Source organism: Mycetomoellerius zeteki, unplaced genomic scaffold, assembly GCF_001594055.1.
Source record: "Mycetomoellerius zeteki isolate Tzet28-1 unplaced genomic scaffold, Tzet1.0 scaffold81, whole genome shotgun sequence".
NCBI classification, from domain to species: domain Eukaryota; kingdom Metazoa; phylum Arthropoda; class Insecta; order Hymenoptera; family Formicidae; genus Mycetomoellerius; species Mycetomoellerius zeteki.
Genome location: NW_017257841.1, coordinates 694,386 through 713,823, shown reverse-complemented (window position 1 = coordinate 713,823; position 19,438 = coordinate 694,386). Strand labels below are relative to the sequence as shown.

The following is a 19,438-nucleotide window of genomic DNA, read 5'->3' as shown; positions in this document are numbered from 1 at the left end:
GGCCGGCCTTCGGGGTGGCATTCGGCGGCTCGCCAGCGGTTCTCTACTATCTCTTGCGCACTATGTTGTCGTAGATGATACACTTTTCGTCGCCAGTCGCTATTCGTTTGAGAAACGGGTCGCTTTCGTGCCGCTTCAGAAGTGAATTGCAGATGGATATGCGGTTGGCCAGATTCTCCTCGGTCAGCTTGTGCGGCACCCAAACATCGAGGCGGAACACGTAGCCAAGCTTGCAAATGCCTTTGTACGGTTCCATAACCTATTTTAAGTGTCTCCGCAATCTTTCGCACCTTTAGCGTCCAGTCTTGCTCAACCAGTGCCTTGATATCATTCGAATCAACCTCGGTGGGCCGACCGCTGCGGGGTCCATCTTCAAGACTCGTATCTCCGGAATGAAATTTGGCAAACCATTTCTGAGCGGCACGTTCTGTTAAGGCATCGTTCCCGTATACGCGGCATATCTTTCGGTGGGCCTCCGCAGCTCGCTTGCCTTTCTTGAAGTAATAAAGCAAAATGTGCCGAAAATGCACTTTATTTTCCGACATGTTCACAGGCCTGTAGCACAAACAAAACTAATGCCAATGAAACCAAATTTGACAGATGAAAAGAGCGGACTGTCATCTTTCCAAAACATATTTGGATTGCTCGATTAGGCAACGAGAACCGGAGATATTCGGAAAAAATTTGCACTACTAACAAACACCGAACGAATATATGGATCCACCCAATACTTAATGAAAAAATGTTTTATTATAGTGTTTTGGAAAGCTCTTGAGATAAGCTATAAAAATATGCAATAAAATGTAGGGGGTTCCATTTAAAAAAATAAGGTTGACCTTGAAATGACCTTAAAGGACATGGTCAAGATCAAAGTCAAGGTCATCATCTTACTCCTCACTTGAAACTATACAACTTTGCTATTGGACATTTTCTCCAAAATGCATTCTAACTGAAGATATTAGGGGAGTCCGATACTTTTCGATGACCCTGTATGTCTATTTCGTTATCTGTTTTTATGAGTAAAACTTGAAAATTTATTGCAATTTATTTAATAAATAAATTTACAATAAAAATAATCTGTTCTTTTTTAACAAAAAGTTTAAATATAATAATGGACATTAATGAGTTTTTCATTAATATGTATTCGAAATTTGAAGGTTGATTAATGTATGATTTTTGATTTATGATAATTTGCGAAAAAGTTTGTCAATAATTTGAAAATTATCTAAAACCGTCCTTAATAACATAGACTTTCAGGCGACGTCCATATGTCTTTTGAACATTCTAAGGACATCCCCAAGATGTATCCCGGATAAAGTATGATTAGGGGTTTTACCTAAGAAATATAATATCTGTATATTTCTGATAATAAATGTGTGGATCCGTGATAATAAATAAGTGGACGTATGTTTTTTGAGTATATAAATTTATAAGTAAATGCAGAACGCATAGATAAATTCTGTAATAAGAAAAAGAGGAAAGGCTGCCGTGCTTATTTCTCCCGTGACACGCAGTGTTATAAATTAACATTACTGCAGCCATGTGGCAATTGCAATCGTAATTTTAGAATTTTCAATTTCAGATATTCTCGTTTGTAGATTTCCATCTCACGAGAGAAAGAAAACGGACGATTATTTGTAGAAAAGTTTCGCACTACATTAGTATCTCATAATACAAATTTATTCGATATTCCTGCCGATTTTGTTGTATCTGTTGGTTGTTTGCGATCAGCAGTTCCAAGCTTTAAAAGGATTCTAAAGTCGTCTGTTTTATCAATTCAGTAGAACTTACATATAAGGTACCTGAATAAGGTCTACCTAATTTATTTTATCTTCTTAAAATTATATTTATAGAGATATTGAAATGGACTAAATGAGAATCAAGTCTTCATTTCATTCACTTACAAAAATAAAATATATTGTTTATATAGAATATGTGTAAATGAACGAAATAAAAATTTTGTTAAACTCTGACATTGGGCCTTATTACATGCATATGAATATAATAAGGCCTAAATAAAAAATAAATTAAAAATAACAAAGAAAGTAAACATTTATTTTTTAAATCAGTTTTAAAATAATTATTAATCGTAGAAAGGAAATTCCTTAGGACTTACTCTATTCTCAAATATTACAATTATCTTTAATTTTGTTTGTAATTAACTTTTTAATCTTTGGAAATTTCTAACAATTTGAATGCAATTTTGGCTTCTTAAAAGATAGCAACATTGAAAATCGTTATTATATATTTTTATATATATATAGTTATTGTATATTTTTAGGCGTAAACTCCATACATAACAAACAAATAATATATATATAATAGCTATAATAATAATCACATAAGTGGGCCTTATTTAATAAGTATATTGTTTTAAAAAAAAATACTTATACCCCCCCCCTATTTCAAAAAATTGATTTATTAGTCATTTTCCATAGTCATTTTCCATAGTTAGGAAGTTGAATAATATTATAATGAATTATAATAAATTATAAAACATTGTATACCGGTAAATTTTGCAGCAGATTGTTATAAAAATGACTTATACTAACCTCATACACACAAGTTCTTGTTGTATTAAACAAACGTATTGTTACCGATTCCAATTCTTTAATCCTTTTTTATCTATTTCCTATGACGCATCCTTTAAGCATATACTGCAGGCGTAAAGCGAGTTTTAAAGTAATAAATTTAAAAGTGGGCCTTATTTGGTGCCTCGGCCTTATTCGGCTCAGGTACCTTATACGATTTACGATTTACACATGCATGCAAATTTTCTGACTTATAATCTTTCATATTATTATATTAGGTATTTAAACCTAATTCGAAGAATTCAATATTGTTTGTTCATATAAAGTCTAGTCAAGATTGTTTTATATGGACAAATCAAATATTGTTACGAGTCGACATCAGGAGACAGTAACAAAACTGTAATTTTTCAACTTTTTTTCGTTTTTGGCATAAAGTCGACTGGTTTGGATTACATTATACTTTAATTGTGGAAAAGAAATTATAAATCTATATATATATATATAAAGACAGTTGGAAAGATACTTATTTGAAAAATAATTAGTAAAATAGACTTCAGAATTCCCTTAATGTATAAAGAGTTAAAATGAAAAGCTATACTTTATTTGCAAATGCAAAAGCTATCACTGCTTGTCCTCTAATTTACATACATGGAAAATACATGGAAAATAGTAATTAATTACTTATTTTGAGTGTAATTAAAAACTGATGTTCAATACTTTTAATATTCAAAAAACAAATTTTTAATATTGGCCTTTAAATTGAATTTCTGTAAAAATCAGTTTTCATCTGTCGAAGTACTCTCGAAGCGCTCAATCACTGTTTTAATAATTTTCCCAACATTTTCCAAAGCGTTTGACAACTTCATCAATAACTTATACTCCAAACGTACAAAGTTATTGCCAATTGCATCATATCATGAAACGAATCGCAAGTTTGTTTTTAAAATGTGTACCAACAATTAATTAACCGCGATACGTAGAAAAGACTAAATTAAACTAATTAACTTGACCTTGTCCACTAATGAATTGCTTTATTTGTTTGATTATGACGAAACTCTTGTTTCAGTTTTTAGCAATTGGAGTGGCGCCGTTTGTCCAACCGATTCTATGAATGTATGTTTTCCAGGAAGCTCCGAGAAACGCTTAATAAATGCGCGTGCACGTTTGAAAAAAAACATGATTTATTCATCGTTAATAATATCGCTTTACTTTCCGATAAATATTTATATATGTGAATAAATTTAGAAAAAAAAATCGTTTCCTCGTTAGTCCCCATTTAATTTCCAGTCTTATTTAATTTTTAATTTTTATATTGCAAGAAGAAAATTATTCCAGCTTTTGTCGCTAATATTACAATAACTTTTTAATTATTTAGATTTTTTAAATACAGTGTGTTTGTGAACTGATAGTATAACCGGGAAAAGAGTAATTTTATATGAAAAAATAAGTCGCAAATGTAGAATAAAATTTTTTCATATATGACTTTGTTTTCTAGTAAATTGACTTTAATTATTCGTCGGATACGGATTTAATTAATAAATTAAAATACTAGAACATGTTAAAAAGCATTTATAGGAATTTACTTCGAAGAGCAGAATTGAGTATTTAATTGAACGGGCAACAATTATATTTACAAAGTAATAAAATTTATTGTGAGTGAATATTTTGTTTTTATTGTTCTCGATTAGCCAATATAATAAACACAAATCTGAGCAGAGATCAAAAGACTCGGTAGTGTCTCGCATCAAGTGGACGTGCAGTGCGGGATCGCCTTGCGTCTTTACGCGAGTCAACGAGTTGCGAGCATCCAAGATGAATTATAAACAGGAAATACATTTCGTTGAAATACTAATGTTATATAACTACTTTTAAACAAAAATATATGAAAATACAATAAGAGCATCTAATTGAAATGAAAAAAATGTTAATATAAAAAAACTTGGCGCCGCTAGTAAATTTGGCTTGGTTTAGCTAAGTTTTTTTATATTATAATTTTTTATTTCAATTAGATGCTCTTATTTTCACGTATTTTTGTTTAAAAAGTAGTTATATAACATTAGTGTTTCAACGAAATGTATTTTCTGTTTATAATTGGCGCAATTTAAAGATCTCACACATTTTTTTAAAACAATTATTATTATATATTATTATTATATATTATTATATATTTTCATAGTTTGGAAAATAGATTTCGAATAGGAAGTCATTTTTTTCTTCAAGGAGCGCATATACAAGCGCGTATAATAATTTATGTAACGATTTTTTCTGAGAAGAGTACGCACATTTGGCGCCTTTTTCTTATCTTTTTTTAAAAGATAAATTTGTTATGATTTTTATTACTTAAAACTTGTTTATATCGCTATCTTTAAATTGCATAACACTATGCTTTATTTTGAAACTCATGTCAAAGACGAAGCATTATTTTAAAAGTGTAGCCTGCACACAATCCACATACTGACATTATATTATATAAATATCTGCGAAGATTGTTTACGTGTAACTTGATTTAATAAAATCTGAACTCTCTTGTTATCTAATCTTTTCAGAAAGATCAAAGTTCAAGAAAATAAATATATATTGAGAACATTTTCGCATTTCGATACTGTTTTCATCTCATTCAACGTAATCCAGCAAGATGAAACACTTCGGATTATTATGTATATTTCTCATCTTGATTCATTTTAGTACACAAATTCCAAAATTTGGTACGTATATATTTATTACAATTTTATTAATTATGTATTCTATAATATATTTATCTTTATTACATAATAGTTTATGTGGCACTTAATAAAAAAGATTTTTTTTTTTAAATAAATTGATTACAATGTAGAATTTGTACATTAAGTTAGGGGAAAAAGTCCCTTTACAAGTTAGTAAAAAGACTCTTTTAGCAACCCATATATTCTATTTTTAAAAAATTGGCAATTACATTACTTGATAGAACAACGTTTCATCTTTTAGAATTTGTATTTATAATTGCGATACGATGATTTTTAACAAAGTTACGAGCAATAAAATCAGAATGTTCTTTTTTACTTAATCCGCGAGCAATTCAGGAACAAAAAATCGCAGGAACATTTAAAAAAAATGATTTTGTAAGGAAAATTTCAAGCTTTCACGATAGATAGTTTAAAATTTGCTCAAATTTTTTTAGGGCACGCTACAGACCTACAAAATGAAAAGAAAATTTTTTATTTTTTTTAGCTCGTAATTTTCTATATGTAAAAATTACAAAACTCACATAAATTCAAAAAATATAGTAAGCATTAGAAAATAGAGATTTTAAGCTTTAAAACTGTTCTTTTTAATTTAAATTTTGATCATTTTTAACGAAGATATTGATGGAGAAAGGATTTTTACCAACTTGTAAAAAGACTTTTTCGCTAACTCAATAAGGTAGAGTGGGGCCAGTTGTGATACTCTTTCTTTAAATTATTATAAATCTTCACATAATTATGATAGACTAATGGTAAATGCTTTAAAATATTGCATATTCATCTGGCTCAATAATTAAGTACTTATATTATAAATCCTTAATATATCTCGTAAATAAGAAAAAAATTACGTTAATTACAAGGATGCAAAGTAGACCAATACGCGTCATCTATGTATGTTGAGCATCCTCGAAGGATAAGTTGAGCCATGAAGATAATCGTTTAATGAGGTTATATATTATTAAAAACATGAAAGGATTATGTGTATATTAATCAAATTTTTATTATTTGCATCTTAAATATAATAATTTGTAACATTCTTTCTTTTTAAATGCTTTAATTAACAAAATTATAATATATAAAACTAAAATCTTTACTCTTTAATAATAATTAAACGTAAAATATATGTTTAATCGTTAACATAGAATAAAAAGTTGATAAAGACAGATTTCATTTAAGCAGCTGAGTTTATAAAGTTAGTTATGAGATATTGGCCCACCAAGCCCCGTATCGGTGTTGACTGTGAAATACTTTTTTATAACTAAAAAACTGTAAATAAAATAGAAACTTAAACATTAAAATTAAAAAACACGATAATTAATTACCATATAGACCAAAAAGAATACTCACCTAATAAATCAATAGTTAAAAGAAGGGCTACGAGTCAGTTATGACATAAAGAACTCACTTAATAATTTTACTTTTGATATACAAAAACGAAAAAGCACACGTATTTGGCTGTTGACAGCCGGACACAGATTATTGTATTAAGGTACAGTAATCTCTGTCTTTGTGCTACATTACGCAAGCATAGACGTATCTATATATATTTTGGTTATTTAGATATTTGCATTTGACCAACTTGCCCCTTAATGCTCAAATAGCCCCGCTCTATCCTATTATTACATAATACGTAATATATAAAATATACAGATAAAAAATTTCATCATATAAGGAAATTATAAATGTATATTTCTTTATTAAAATAATATTAAAATAAAATTTTTTTATCTGTCCATTTATTCCAGTTATTCATTTTCATAATCGTTTTTAAATATTTTTTTTACACAACTGTATTTTGTGTAGAAATAACTATCAGAATAATTAATTTTGATTTTGATCTCAGTAACAAAATTATTTATTTAATAATAAATCATTATTGAATTTAATCATTAGTAATGAAATAATAAATCAGGAGTATAATTAAGATAGTGATAAGTAAGCTAAATAGATTTATAAAAATCAAATATTTTACAAACATGTCATTTATTTATGAAATATAGGCTATATTTTAAATATAAATTTTTAAAGACTTTTTTAAATGTATCTCAAATGAAATTGTTACACATAAACTATCATTTTGATAGTTTACATAAAATGGAAAATATGATTTTCGGCTGTGAGTCGGCGGGCTGCAGGAAATTAATTGGCAGATTGCGTATCACTGACTTATCATAATTCAATTAGATAGATATCAATTAAATATATATGTTTTTCTTGTTTAAGATCTTATATTTTTATAATTAATTATGTTATAATTATAATAAATCGAGAACATTTTTATATTTGATTTAAAGAAAACAATATCATATTTATTAGTTGATATGATCGACATATGTTTTGTAATTATTCAAATCATACGCAATTTATAATTATGTTTTTAATATTTCTAGAGAATTGTCCCGAAAGTGTTACGAAGACATTTAATACCTGCGAATGCTGTACAGTAAAATGTTCCGCAGAAGGGACAGAAATGCAAGCACTTGCGTAAGTAAGCAATTTGTGAAGTTCAGTGCTCTTCAGAGATCAGACGTAAATTTTCTATTAATTTTAGATGTCCCTTGTCTCACTGTGCGGGAACACAGATAGGATATCATGAAGATAAAACAAAAGTGTATCCAGATTGTTGCGGACATCCCATTTGCAAAGAGGAATAAAAATGCAAGTTGTACATATTATTGCATAATTAAAAAATGATATGTAGAAATATCGCGAAAATATACAATAACAACTTTTTAATAATCTGATTTTTATTTCTTTAATCTCAGTTAATTTGTATTTGATGTGAGTAGTATAGGAATGAGATTTTTTTTGTAAACTTGATAAAACCAATATATATATGTCTATATGTATATGTTTATCTATGTATGTATACTATATGTTTACATGTATTAATAATTTATCTATAAACAAGCATGAGAAAAAAATATTTTAATAGTAAATTTAATAATAAAAAGACATCATATGTGTGTGTAAGTTTAAAATCTTGGTTCTTGTAACAATCTACAGCGAGATTCATTAAGTTAAGACATATTAACGTGCACATGTACCCGACGAATATTTAAAATCAAATATTTAAGTATTAATATAATTAAATATTTAAATATTTAATCAATTTTCTCAAAAACAAACCTCATATGAAAAAAAAAATTATTATTATTTTATTTTATTATCTCATATTTATTTTACATTTTCAACTTATTTTTATGCAGAATTATCTCTTACCGGTATCAATTTACGAACACCATGTATAATATAAAAAAATCATTCTCTGGACATAAACTCTTTGCATTTTAATTTAAAAATTATTTCAAGAATATTTTACAAATTTAATTTATAAAACTGATATGTATGCTGTAAAAATATTTTTAATCGGTTTTTAGTTGCAGTCATATTTAGTCATATTTAATCGCAGTCACGTTGCACGGACGTCCAACGTAAAATTAATCGCGATTTCAAAACACCTCGAAGTCGTCGATTGTCTCACGTGAACCAATGTTAATGCTCGGTCATCTCGTTGTCCAACCAACAAAACTACGAAATTAAAACTCTCCTCGAAGTCATCCCTTTCGAAAGTGTCACAGATTCATTCGCAAATCCAACTGTCACCGATTGCGCTAACATTACGTGAAAAGGAGTTGGGATAATGCTGAGCGAAGCGGTCGCAATAAATTCTTCAGGTTGTTTCGCATCAAAGCTCTTGTTACATAAAATTGTGATCTTTTTATTTTTGTCATTGCATATTTGTAAATTGTAAAGTAAAATAAAAAAATTGTAATATTTAACGATGATAGCAATATTCTTGTGAACTTAAAAACTTTTCTTAATGCATTGATAGCCTCTTTGAAGATTATGAAGGAAGAATTATTGTAAAAAAAAAACCTAAATAATTGACGTTATATTATTTTCTTTTCGCTTTTACTGTCTTCCAGAACGAAAAATAATTATAATAAAATAATCGTAACTGATTAATCTATGAGAAAGATACACTGTATTAAAATTAAATATAGTTTTGATTTAAAATAACCTCGTTTTAAAATGATTCAAAATTATTATACAAATGAATATATTAAAATATTATACACAAATAAAAAAAAATATTATATCGCTGTATTAAAATACTATTACATTAAAATATTATAGGTTATATCCAAATAATGATGACTGTCAATGCGTAATTTGGGATGCACTTTCCGCATTGCATTTACAGATATATTCTCTTTATGCGCATCTTCTTAAGCTGATGACATGCGATGATTTTTTTCCTACTTGATTTCTAATTGGATTTATGTTTTGCTACTGTATTGACTGCAGTGCTGACACTGCTAGTACTGAAGTCAATACGATAGCAAAACGCAAATTCAGCTAAAAATCCAATAGGAAAGAAAGTATCGTATACCACCGGCTTTATCCTTCTTGCATTTAAAAAAAAATATATTGCAGTCTTTGTATTTTTGTCATTGCATATTCGTAAATTGTAAGGTAAAATGGAAAAATTGTAATATTTAACGATGATAGCAATATTGTTGTGAAGTCAAAAACTTTTCTTATTTGTGTATTGATAGCCTCTTTAAGATTATGAAGGAAGAATTGTAAAAACAAATTTAAAGTATATATATCTTTATGATATGGAAGGAAAAGAAAAAACAAAAATTGTAAAATACAGCTAAAAGTATAAATCATATAACATATTTACTGTATTATTACAGTAATTGTTTTAGTGAAGAAGAGCATATATTTATTTATGTTCTCGTATCCTTATAGAAAAAGCGGAAGATCTCTCATCAAATACTTCAAAAAAATCGACTATATTGAGTACTGGAAATAAAATCAAGAGTAGAATTCCAACAACCCATTTCGGGCGAAATGGCATGCAAGTACGTTAATTATTTGGCACATTGTCAAATAGCTTTGTGTATAATATTAGAAGATTATAGATATATCTAGAGGCTTCCATCTAATTTAAATGTATCTAATCATTAATATATTCACAATAATTAATCTTAATTCAAAATAATTATTTGTAATAATTTACGAAACGAAATTTTTTGATATATTTGTTCATTGCCTGTCAAAAACATACTTATAATCTCTTCACAGGGCGACTCGACGAGTTATCCAACAAACGAAGAGACTTCCAGCGGGATTAGCTCCAACAACAATTCCGCTCGTCGACCGAGCATGAAGACTTTGAATGCGCTGCCGTCTAAAAAGCCAACGAACTCGGTTCTCGCGGAAAAACGTCACTTGGAAATACAATATAGTTCAAAAAGAACACGATACACGAATCTGAAAAAGGCGCTCCTCGATAAGCAAGTAACTGTCGGACAGTAATGATTATTTTTAAAAGTGATTTCCTATGTACAGTTACGCGATTAGAAATAGTAGGATTATATAAATAGTAGTTATAATAGGAATTTTTAGGAATTCTTTTCTCTCTCGAACGTATGAGATCAGAGATTTGGGTGGTATATATAAAGACCATCAAAATAATTATGTAGAACGCTCAAATGTTGATGACAATGCTGTAAAAAGTTTTAATATTCTAGCAACCAGTTTAAATGTTCTACATAATTACTTAATGATCCAAACAAAATTATTTTCAGATCTGTATCTAGTTTTTAGATACAGTAAAACCATTCTTTCCATTAAATGATATTCTTCTCCGTTGCATGTCTTCAGAAAATGGTGCAAGATCTGTACGACGAGATGTCGAGTCTGCGGGAGAAGATAATCGCGGTCGGCGGCAAGGACCCTGGCAAGATCGAGGAGTTGAGATCGCCTCAAGTGGAATGTCCCAAGCAAAGCCCGCCGACGCCGATCGACACAAGTTCACCGCACGACTGCGCCGAGCAGCGGGAGCCAATCTGCATGGACGAGTCGGTGATAATCGGTATGTCGCTGTTGCAAAATCAGCTGCGAGATCTTTGCGAACGCTCCCAAGAGATCTGTCAGCGTGCCCTGGACAAGAGCTCGTCGTTCGCGTCCCTCGTTAAGTTTTGGCTGACAGAATCGAGCCGACAGGACGAGGTGGGCAACATGTTGATCCCGATGAATTATTCGGAGGTGGAGGCACGGCAAGCGAACTTCACGCGAGACAATGAGGAGATAAGAACGCAGCTGGACGATCTGAAAATGGCCCAGAAGGACTTCGTCACCGAATTTGCGATGAGATCCTCGAGTCTGCGTAGCGAATATGACAATTATTGCGAGCGTGTGAAGGAGGCGCAGCCGAATGTCGATCGCGGGGACCTGCTACAGGAGCAGCTGAGTGTCGCTTTAGAGGAGCTCAAAGAGGAGCGTGACAAGGCGAATCAAGGGAAAGATAAGACGAGAATGATGGAGCTTCAAATGCAAAAGGCGCGGGCAAAGATTCGCGAGTTGGAGGGGCACGTGGCTAACGAGGAGGTAAAGACTCAACAGCTGCAGAATAGCTTGAAATCATTGGAGGTTCAGTTGAAGCAGAAGGATCAAGCAATGGAGCTGAGGGTGAAAGATATGCACAAGGCGATGAAGAGCAGCGAGGGCCTCGTGGCGAAGATGGAGAAGCAGCGCGACAGCTTCGAATCACGGTTGTCTTTTTAATCTCGCCGAATTCTTGATCTCTTTTAATCTCGACCTTTAAGAAATATAAAAGCTTAAGGTAGGATGGGACAATTTTAAACATGATATAATTCTGAATGAAATAATTTGAATCCAATTTTCGAAGTTCAAGTGTGTGTGTTTCTTTTTTGATGGTATCGTATCCTTTAATATCCATCATATAATGAGATCAGAGTTACCAAACTTGATCCTCAAAATTAGATTCAAATTAGATTCACCTTATATTTTATTCAAAATTGTACCATGTTCAAAATTGTACTATTTTACCTTGATATTAATTTTAAACTAATAGATAAATAAAGAGAGTTTTATTCTTAAATTAAATTCCTATAAAAAATCTCTTATATCTTTAACTAGATAATGAGGTTGTTTGATAAAGGTAAGATAAATCCCTTTTACTTTGTATTTTCTTAAAGTTGCCTGCTTTAGGATGCTGGAGCTCAAAGAAAAGATGGCTCGCAAGGAAGTGGAAGCAAATGCTACTATTAAGGAATTATCAGAAAAATTTGAAACAATCGATGTAGAGATCATCGAAGAAAGAAAAAAGAGGTAGGGTATAGTTTTACCTTAAGAATCACTAATAATTTTGTCAATCGTATCTTCAAAGAAAAATGATTGTATAATTATTATATTATTTTATATACTTTATGTTATATACCTTATATTATTATATTATATTATATATTTGATGTTAACTTTAAAAAAACAAAATCCTTTACAACTTATCACAATTAAATTTCCTGTTTATCTAACAATAAGAGTTTATCTAACAATAAGAGTTAAAGAAAGAGAATAGGTAATAAAGAAATATATATATAATGTAATAAGAAATATACACAATATTATTTTAGACCATTTATGTGAGAACACAATCAACATTAAAATACCTATAACGGTCGAAGCTGGATCTTTAATGCTTAAATAATTTAATCTTGAATTACTAAATATACTATATATGTATTTGCATATATACCATATTTGTAGTCTTTCGAACTGTGCGCCGAATTCTTTTCCGGACTATATAAACGCAATTAAACTACTGTAGTAAACTCGCGAATTAAATTGACAAGTAATTTTAATAATTTTGATGCTCAATCAAGCATCATATTATAAAGATGTTAATATACTGAAAAATTGTAATTAAATTTATTGCGAAAAATATATATATACGTAAATAAGAAATATATTTCACGTTATTCATATATGTATAATATTCTCTTTCTTAGATAAAATCTGGAAATTTGTGATCGTTTTTTTTTAATTCTCTATTAAATAATTCTAGTATTAAATTCATTGTAGGCAACAAGCTGAAAATGCTCTAATTGAAATGGAAAAACGTTGTAAACATCTTGAAGAGAAGAGTCAGCTGCTCTGCGATCTCGCGTCTGAGAAGAGTAATAATATAGCTATTACAGGTAGATAAACTCAGCAATTTCGAAGTATCGAGGAAATTTCTCATATTTTAAACGAAACATCAACACAGAATATTATATATTATTCGTCAAAAGCTTTCATTTCAATTATCGGCCTTTAGATAATAGTCATACGGAGAACGAGATTTGTCTGTATAATGATTTGATGGCAGCCCGAGTTGAGCTAGAAAAACAGAAGGAGAAGATCAAGCAACTCGAGAGGGAAAAGCAAGAGATTGTCGCTGTGATGCATCAGGCGGCTGTTAGTTTGCACTACTTTCGGGACTTCTGCTCATATAAGAACTAAAAACCGTTTAATTCGCTTTCTCTCGCTTGTTAGATTGTGATTTTCGTCTCCTGTATAAGTTCTCTAAAATTAATTTTAATTAGTAGTCCTTTTTTTCATCAACAGAGCCACGATAACGAAGACGAGACGAAGGATAGATTGGCCGCTGAACTTGTAACCAAGACTCATGATCTTCAAAATCTGATGTTAGAGCACGCCCGGCTCCAGAAGATTGCCAGATTCGCGTACGCTTCAACGTCACGTTAGAATATTATTCTGTCAATGTCTGCTATACTGGATACTTGAATGTGTATCTATAAAATGTCTTTAAATATGAGATAAAATTAATGAAAATTAATATTTCCATTTCAAATACAGAAAAAATAATTTTTTTAAAACCTTTAAAAAAATTTAACTAGATATAGATCTGAAAATAATTTTGTTGGACCATCAAAATATTTATGTAGAAAATTCAAGCATGATGAACTATGATGCAAAAAACTTTAATATTCTAGTAATCAGCTTGAGCATTTTGCATAATTATATTAAGTCTAAGGCTTGGTTCCATCAATATAAGATTAATTTTAATCTCAGTTCAATTTACTTTTTTATCTTTTTCTAATTCTAAGAAACTTAATTCAGTTTTGATTTTTGTTTTTGGAGTTCAATTTTGAATTCACATTCTTAATTTTTACTATGTAGGCAAGAGAGAAATGAAGTGTTGGAAAACCAGTTAGCAGAGATTCAGCATCGTCTTCAAGCGAGATCGAAAGAAAATGGCAAGACCCAGGGTCTTAATACAATGGAGCTTCAGCAACAGATTAGCGACCTGCGGAACAGCTTGGCTGAGGTCATTCAGCAAAACCAGGAGCTAGAGACCACCTTGACACAAAAGCAACTGGAATTGGAGCAGCGCGATCGGGTGATGCGCGAACAAAACAAATTCCTCAAAGTTCGGGACGAACTGTTGAGCGTTCTTAAAGGAAAACAGGCGAATGCGGCAAATCCCAACGAAAATTACGAAAATATTGATGAAGTAATGTTCAACATTCTCTAGCTTCCTTTCTAATTTTCTCATATAATAGATAAATTAAATACAATAAATCTTTCTAATTTTTAATTGAGACTGTAAAATCTGAAGTATAATATAATCAATGTCTTACTGTTTGACGCATTTCTTTCGCTATCATACAGGGTGAGTCATTTTAATCTATGGACCCGAATATCTTCCAAATTACGGTATCTACAAAAAAATGGTTTAGATAAAAGTTGACCAGGACAGAGGGGGTCATTTAATTGTACCATTAGTTTTGACCTTGAGGTCAATTTTGAAGGTCATTTCAAGGTCACGATGGTTTTTTTAAATGGGACACCCTATTTTTGACTGCGGATTTCGAAAGAGCGGAAAATTTTATATCAAACTTGTCTTATGAAAAAATTGTTTTTGCGACCTTGGAAAGGTCAAAAATGAAGGTCAAATGCCTGAAAAACGATCTGGTGTACTTTTTCTGAAATGACGTGGTTTTTTGGCTAACACAAATGTGCATAATGCTTGAAACAAGTCAATGAATTGTAAAAGTGTAAATCACTTTGACTAGCTTGACAGAAAACTTTGACAGAAAAAGTACACCAGATCGTTTTTCAGGCATTTGACCTTCATTTTTGACCTTTCCAAGGTCGCAAAAACAATTTTTTCATAAGACAAGTTTGATGTAAAATTTTCCGCTCTTTCGAAATCCGCAGTCAAAAATAGGGTGTCTCATTTAAAAAAACCATCGTGACCTTGAAATGACCTTCAAAATTGACCTCAAGGTCAAAACTAATGGTACAATTAAATGACTCCCTCTGTCCTGGTCAACTTTTATCTAAACCATTTTTTTGTAGATACCGTAATTTGGAAGATATTCGGGTCCATAGATTAAAATGACTCACCCTGTATATTTCCAGTAAAACAAATTGTTCGTAAAATGCCAATAAATTATAACAGCTAATTCAATCAGAAAAATACAGCAGATTCGCCACTATCGATATCCGTATTAAGTATTATATTCTGTCAGCAGAGTCTATCGATATAATTTGTCGAATGCAGATTGTGCTATCAATTTGTTCGATATTTGCCACCAATCTGCTGTCAAATCATGTAAACAAACTATTATATTTTTATGGAATTTTCTGTCACCATCATCTAGAATAGATTCTGCATCTAATTTCTTGCTGATAAAAAATTTTTTACTTTACAAAATCTGTTAAACCAGACGTAGTTGATTGAATCTCTCGGAGTTCAGTCTAATAATAATTATGTGTAATTATCCAGATCAATAAGCAGACTGCGATAAAGACAGAAGCAATTCAGGAATTGTATGCTACGCTGGAGGGCAAACAGATGCAGGTGATGCGACTGGAAAAGCTGGTGAAGCTGCTAGAAGATCAGCAAGACCGCGCACAAGCGCAACGCACGCGACTCGAGCATCGCATCGCGCAACTAGAAGTGAGCTTGCGGGAGAAGAATAGAAATGACAGCAACCGGTACGTTATGAAGAAATATTTACGCAAACCTCGGTCAGGTATCGTCGATGACGGACTGTCACGTGCTTTTTCTTGCGAGTCGGGACGAGCGTTACTGGAAGCATCCGCGTCAACGTTTCATTTTGTCGATCCGCGTTCACAAGAATCTCCCCGATATCGATATTTTTCGCGTCACGTTTTATCCACGAAAAATTCGGATCCTCCGCCGAGAAAGATTCATCTTAACGACTGGCATCGCACTTCTTCCGATAAGGAAGAGGCTTTCATCTGCGAACAATGTCGACGGGAATGCAAGAAATTCAGGAGCGACGTAATCCATCGAATTGGAAATCATCGCATTCGGAAATCGCTTTATGGTTGGCTGATGAATTCCTCAGCTTTGGAAGCCTTCGGCGAACCAACGGGTCGCTTAAACAAATTTCACGAGCTCAGCTCGTCAGAGAACACAGATTGTTTCTTCGTTAATCCTATTGTTGTCCGTAATAATGTGAAGGATTGTAACAAGGAGTCATGTCGTCGTCGTGAACAACATTATTGTCGATATCGTGGCCGTCTGCCAAGGCAGTCTCTTCATGACTGCTCTCTTAGACGATATAATCCGATTATTCGCACGACGTAATGCTATTATTTCTCATATACAGTATATGCATTACAATGCATCTTATTTACAGATATCATAATTAATCATTTCATTCTGGACGACAGTTGTATCGATCTAATTGAAAAGTAGGTATCCCTGAAAGATCATACGATAATTATATCATTTTGAAGTTCTATATTAATATAATACGTTTCGTGGAATCTCTTTTTCAAAATTTTATCGCTTTTGTATTGACAATTAATATTTTATTAATTCTATAAATTATAATAACATAGTATTTGCAAATATCCATTTTAGTGAATTAATCGTTGTCATTACAGATATAAGTGGACATTATTGACACACTCGAGACCGATCATTTTTATATGAATTTTCATTTGTATATATTTTTCATTGCAATATCATTTTTAAAGTTTTTTTATAGTTCTTTCATTGTCTCAAATGTGTTAATTATGGCCTGTTTTGGTAGGCTAGGTACTCCCTGCTATATTGTATCGGTACGGATGTAATATGACGACAGAATTTCTTACAGAGTGCCTAGCCTTGCAAACAGATCGAATACCAATTTTTCTACATTTCTGATAATGTATCCTTTTATGTTTTAGGAGTAGAACCTTCGGCATCCTGTAAGAAACTCTGTAACCGTCGGCACAGCCTCTAAATATCAACCCGCGACCACTATTGGATTTTACAAGAAATTATTTACATGTACATGTCTAATATCTAATTCGAATGTACACATTCTTAAAATATGTAAATTTAAAATTTTACACGATACATATATCACATATTTTAAAACAAATAACGTGTTTATACAAATACGTTTTTGTAGACCCCGTTTATTTTATATAACAATATTTATGTTCTATTGAATGAAAATATATACATGAAAAATATATTATTTCTGCTATTAATCGCTATCATTATCGCTGCTATCCGAATAGGCACCTACGAGAGACCGTAACAAGAGAACATTGCCAACATTATCAGATTTTGTTTCTGTATTTACTGTATTCGATGTACTCGTTGAAGTATTCGGTGTTTCGTCCAACTGTGGAACTGTTTCTTTATCGGAAGAAACAGTATTTTCGATCTTGGATGTTTTATTTTGTGATGACTTGGCATTTATCTTTATACCAATATTACTTTTCTTAACTAGAGTAGATGGATTCTTTTTACCAGATGATAATCCTGTATTTTCTGACCACAATGATGTTTTAGCAGGTTTTGAAGAATGTCCAGAATTTTCCTGCAAATAACCAATAGTTATCGTTTTAATGCCCCCAATTAAATTTTTCTTGCAATGAACAATAAATAAAATTCATTAAATAGAAAAAACAAACAATATAAGAACAAATGATAAATAAAATGTATTAAATAGAAGATTAAAATCTTACTGTTTCTTTGTCATTTGCTTCATTTGTTTTAAGTATTTTAGTAGGAGGTTGAACACTTTCTTCTTCTTCTTCTTCTTCTTCTTCTTCTTCCAACTCTTCGATTTCTTCTTCCACAACAGTTCCAGTTAATTGTCTTTTGCCAAATACAAATTTAATGTACTGTTCATCCAATTCCTCTTGTTCCTTTTCTGTCCTCTGTTTAGCAGCTTCGGTGTCATACTGTTCCAACATTTGATCATAATCTATAGTTTGCTGCCTCCGATTTAAATCTTTTAATTCCTCCAAAGATTCCAACAGCTCCAGTTCTTGCTTCGATTGGAGTGTTCTCTTTTCCAAGAGCTTCATCGGGTTGGTGGCCTCTTCCTCTTTCTCCTCGTCCTCTTCCCTTTGTGCCTGTTCCTCAGCTAGTTTCAATGCCATAAAATTTCTCGTGGCACCTGCCTCGATCTCGTAATCCGTGTTCTTCGGATCTGTCTTAAAGGATATCTCTTGCAGACAGCGGGTGCATTTAATGTAGAACCTGTAAATGCGTATGCCCAGGTAATCGTCGCCCTCGACGTCCTCCTTACGCGCATTAAATTTCTTGCCCTTGTAGATATATTCACCGCATGTCTTGCATCGCATATTAAACGGTGCCATCAATCGCACGGTGTACTGGCGATTTCTCGCCAATTTCATGCGCGGAATCTTCGACGGATCGAAATCCGGCGGATAATATTTCTAAAATATACAAAGATAAGAGAGATGAAGGTCAACATTACAGGATATCAAAGCGTACAGATAAACACGAGTGTGTGAAAAGCAATTATTCGTCTCGTACTTACATTCAAAACCTTACGTTCCGACATCTTGCAGTACTAGCTTTTTATGTTTTGTGTACGATTAGATCTTGAAATTTACAGCCTTAAAGTATAATTTGCGAACAGCAAAACCACAGCTCTTGAAGGTTAGGTCGAAAGATGTATAAACTGAATCGTGAGTCAGTGAGTGAAGTATGTACATTGTACGCAGGCGTCGCTTGGCTGCGTTCAGTACTGCCAACCGTACGCCAGTCAATCACAGTTCGCCGCGCCAATCGTGCTGAGATATCGATTCGCCTAATTTGCGAGATTGCGATTCTCGACGTAGCTATTCAACTATTTGATAAGTCGTCGAATGAGTTCAGTTGTACGGTTTTTAATGCGTCACGTTAATATAATTGCGATAATTTAGGCTGTGAGAAGAGGATACAATGTCGAAGCAGTTTGGATGGTAAGCAAATCTAGAACTCATCGTCGCGAAATATCGATTTTTGTAACTATTAAAATGTATATATATCTGCTTAAGCAGGAATCGTCCGGTGTCGAAAGTTGGAACTGGAAGCGA

General features: G+C 31.8%; 3 protein-coding genes and 1 pseudogene across 3 annotated transcripts; 2 read left to right on the top strand and 2 right to left on the bottom strand.

Moving 5' to 3' along the window:
• Positions 1–46: 46 nt before the first annotated feature.
• Positions 47–545, bottom strand: LOC108729874 (histone-lysine N-methyltransferase SETMAR-like; annotated as a pseudogene).
• A 4,576-nt stretch (positions 546–5,121) lies between these two features.
• Positions 5,122–8,075, top strand: LOC108729897 (uncharacterized). The gene is made up of 3 exons (XM_018459249.1): positions 5,122–5,236; positions 7,642–7,735; positions 7,803–8,075. The coding sequence occupies exons 1-3, from the start codon at positions 5,167–5,169 to the stop codon at positions 7,903–7,905; spliced, it is 267 nt and encodes an 88-aa protein (XP_018314751.1). The 5' UTR covers positions 5,122–5,166; the 3' UTR covers positions 7,906–8,075.
• A 584-nt stretch (positions 8,076–8,659) lies between these two features.
• Positions 8,660–17,355, top strand: LOC108729914 (myosin-2 heavy chain, non muscle). The gene is made up of 11 exons (XM_018459286.1): positions 8,660–8,928; positions 10,013–10,125; positions 10,349–10,564; positions 10,931–11,820; positions 12,281–12,400; positions 13,151–13,266; positions 13,386–13,525; positions 13,676–13,794; positions 14,252–14,585; positions 15,864–16,075; positions 17,282–17,355. Exons 1-11 carry the CDS (start codon positions 8,895–8,897, stop codon positions 17,304–17,306), a joined length of 2,319 nt encoding a protein of 772 aa, XP_018314788.1. The 5' UTR covers positions 8,660–8,894; the 3' UTR covers positions 17,307–17,355.
• Positions 17,111–19,047, bottom strand: LOC108729915 (coiled-coil domain-containing protein 94). Its single transcript, XM_018459287.1, has 3 exons — positions 18,898–19,047; positions 18,074–18,793; positions 17,111–17,925 (listed from the first exon to the last, which is right to left on the bottom strand). The coding sequence occupies exons 1-3, from the start codon at positions 18,919–18,921 to the stop codon at positions 17,587–17,589; spliced, it is 1,083 nt and encodes a 360-aa protein (XP_018314789.1). The 5' UTR covers positions 18,922–19,047; the 3' UTR covers positions 17,111–17,586.
• Positions 19,048–19,438: the final 391 nt, after the last annotated feature.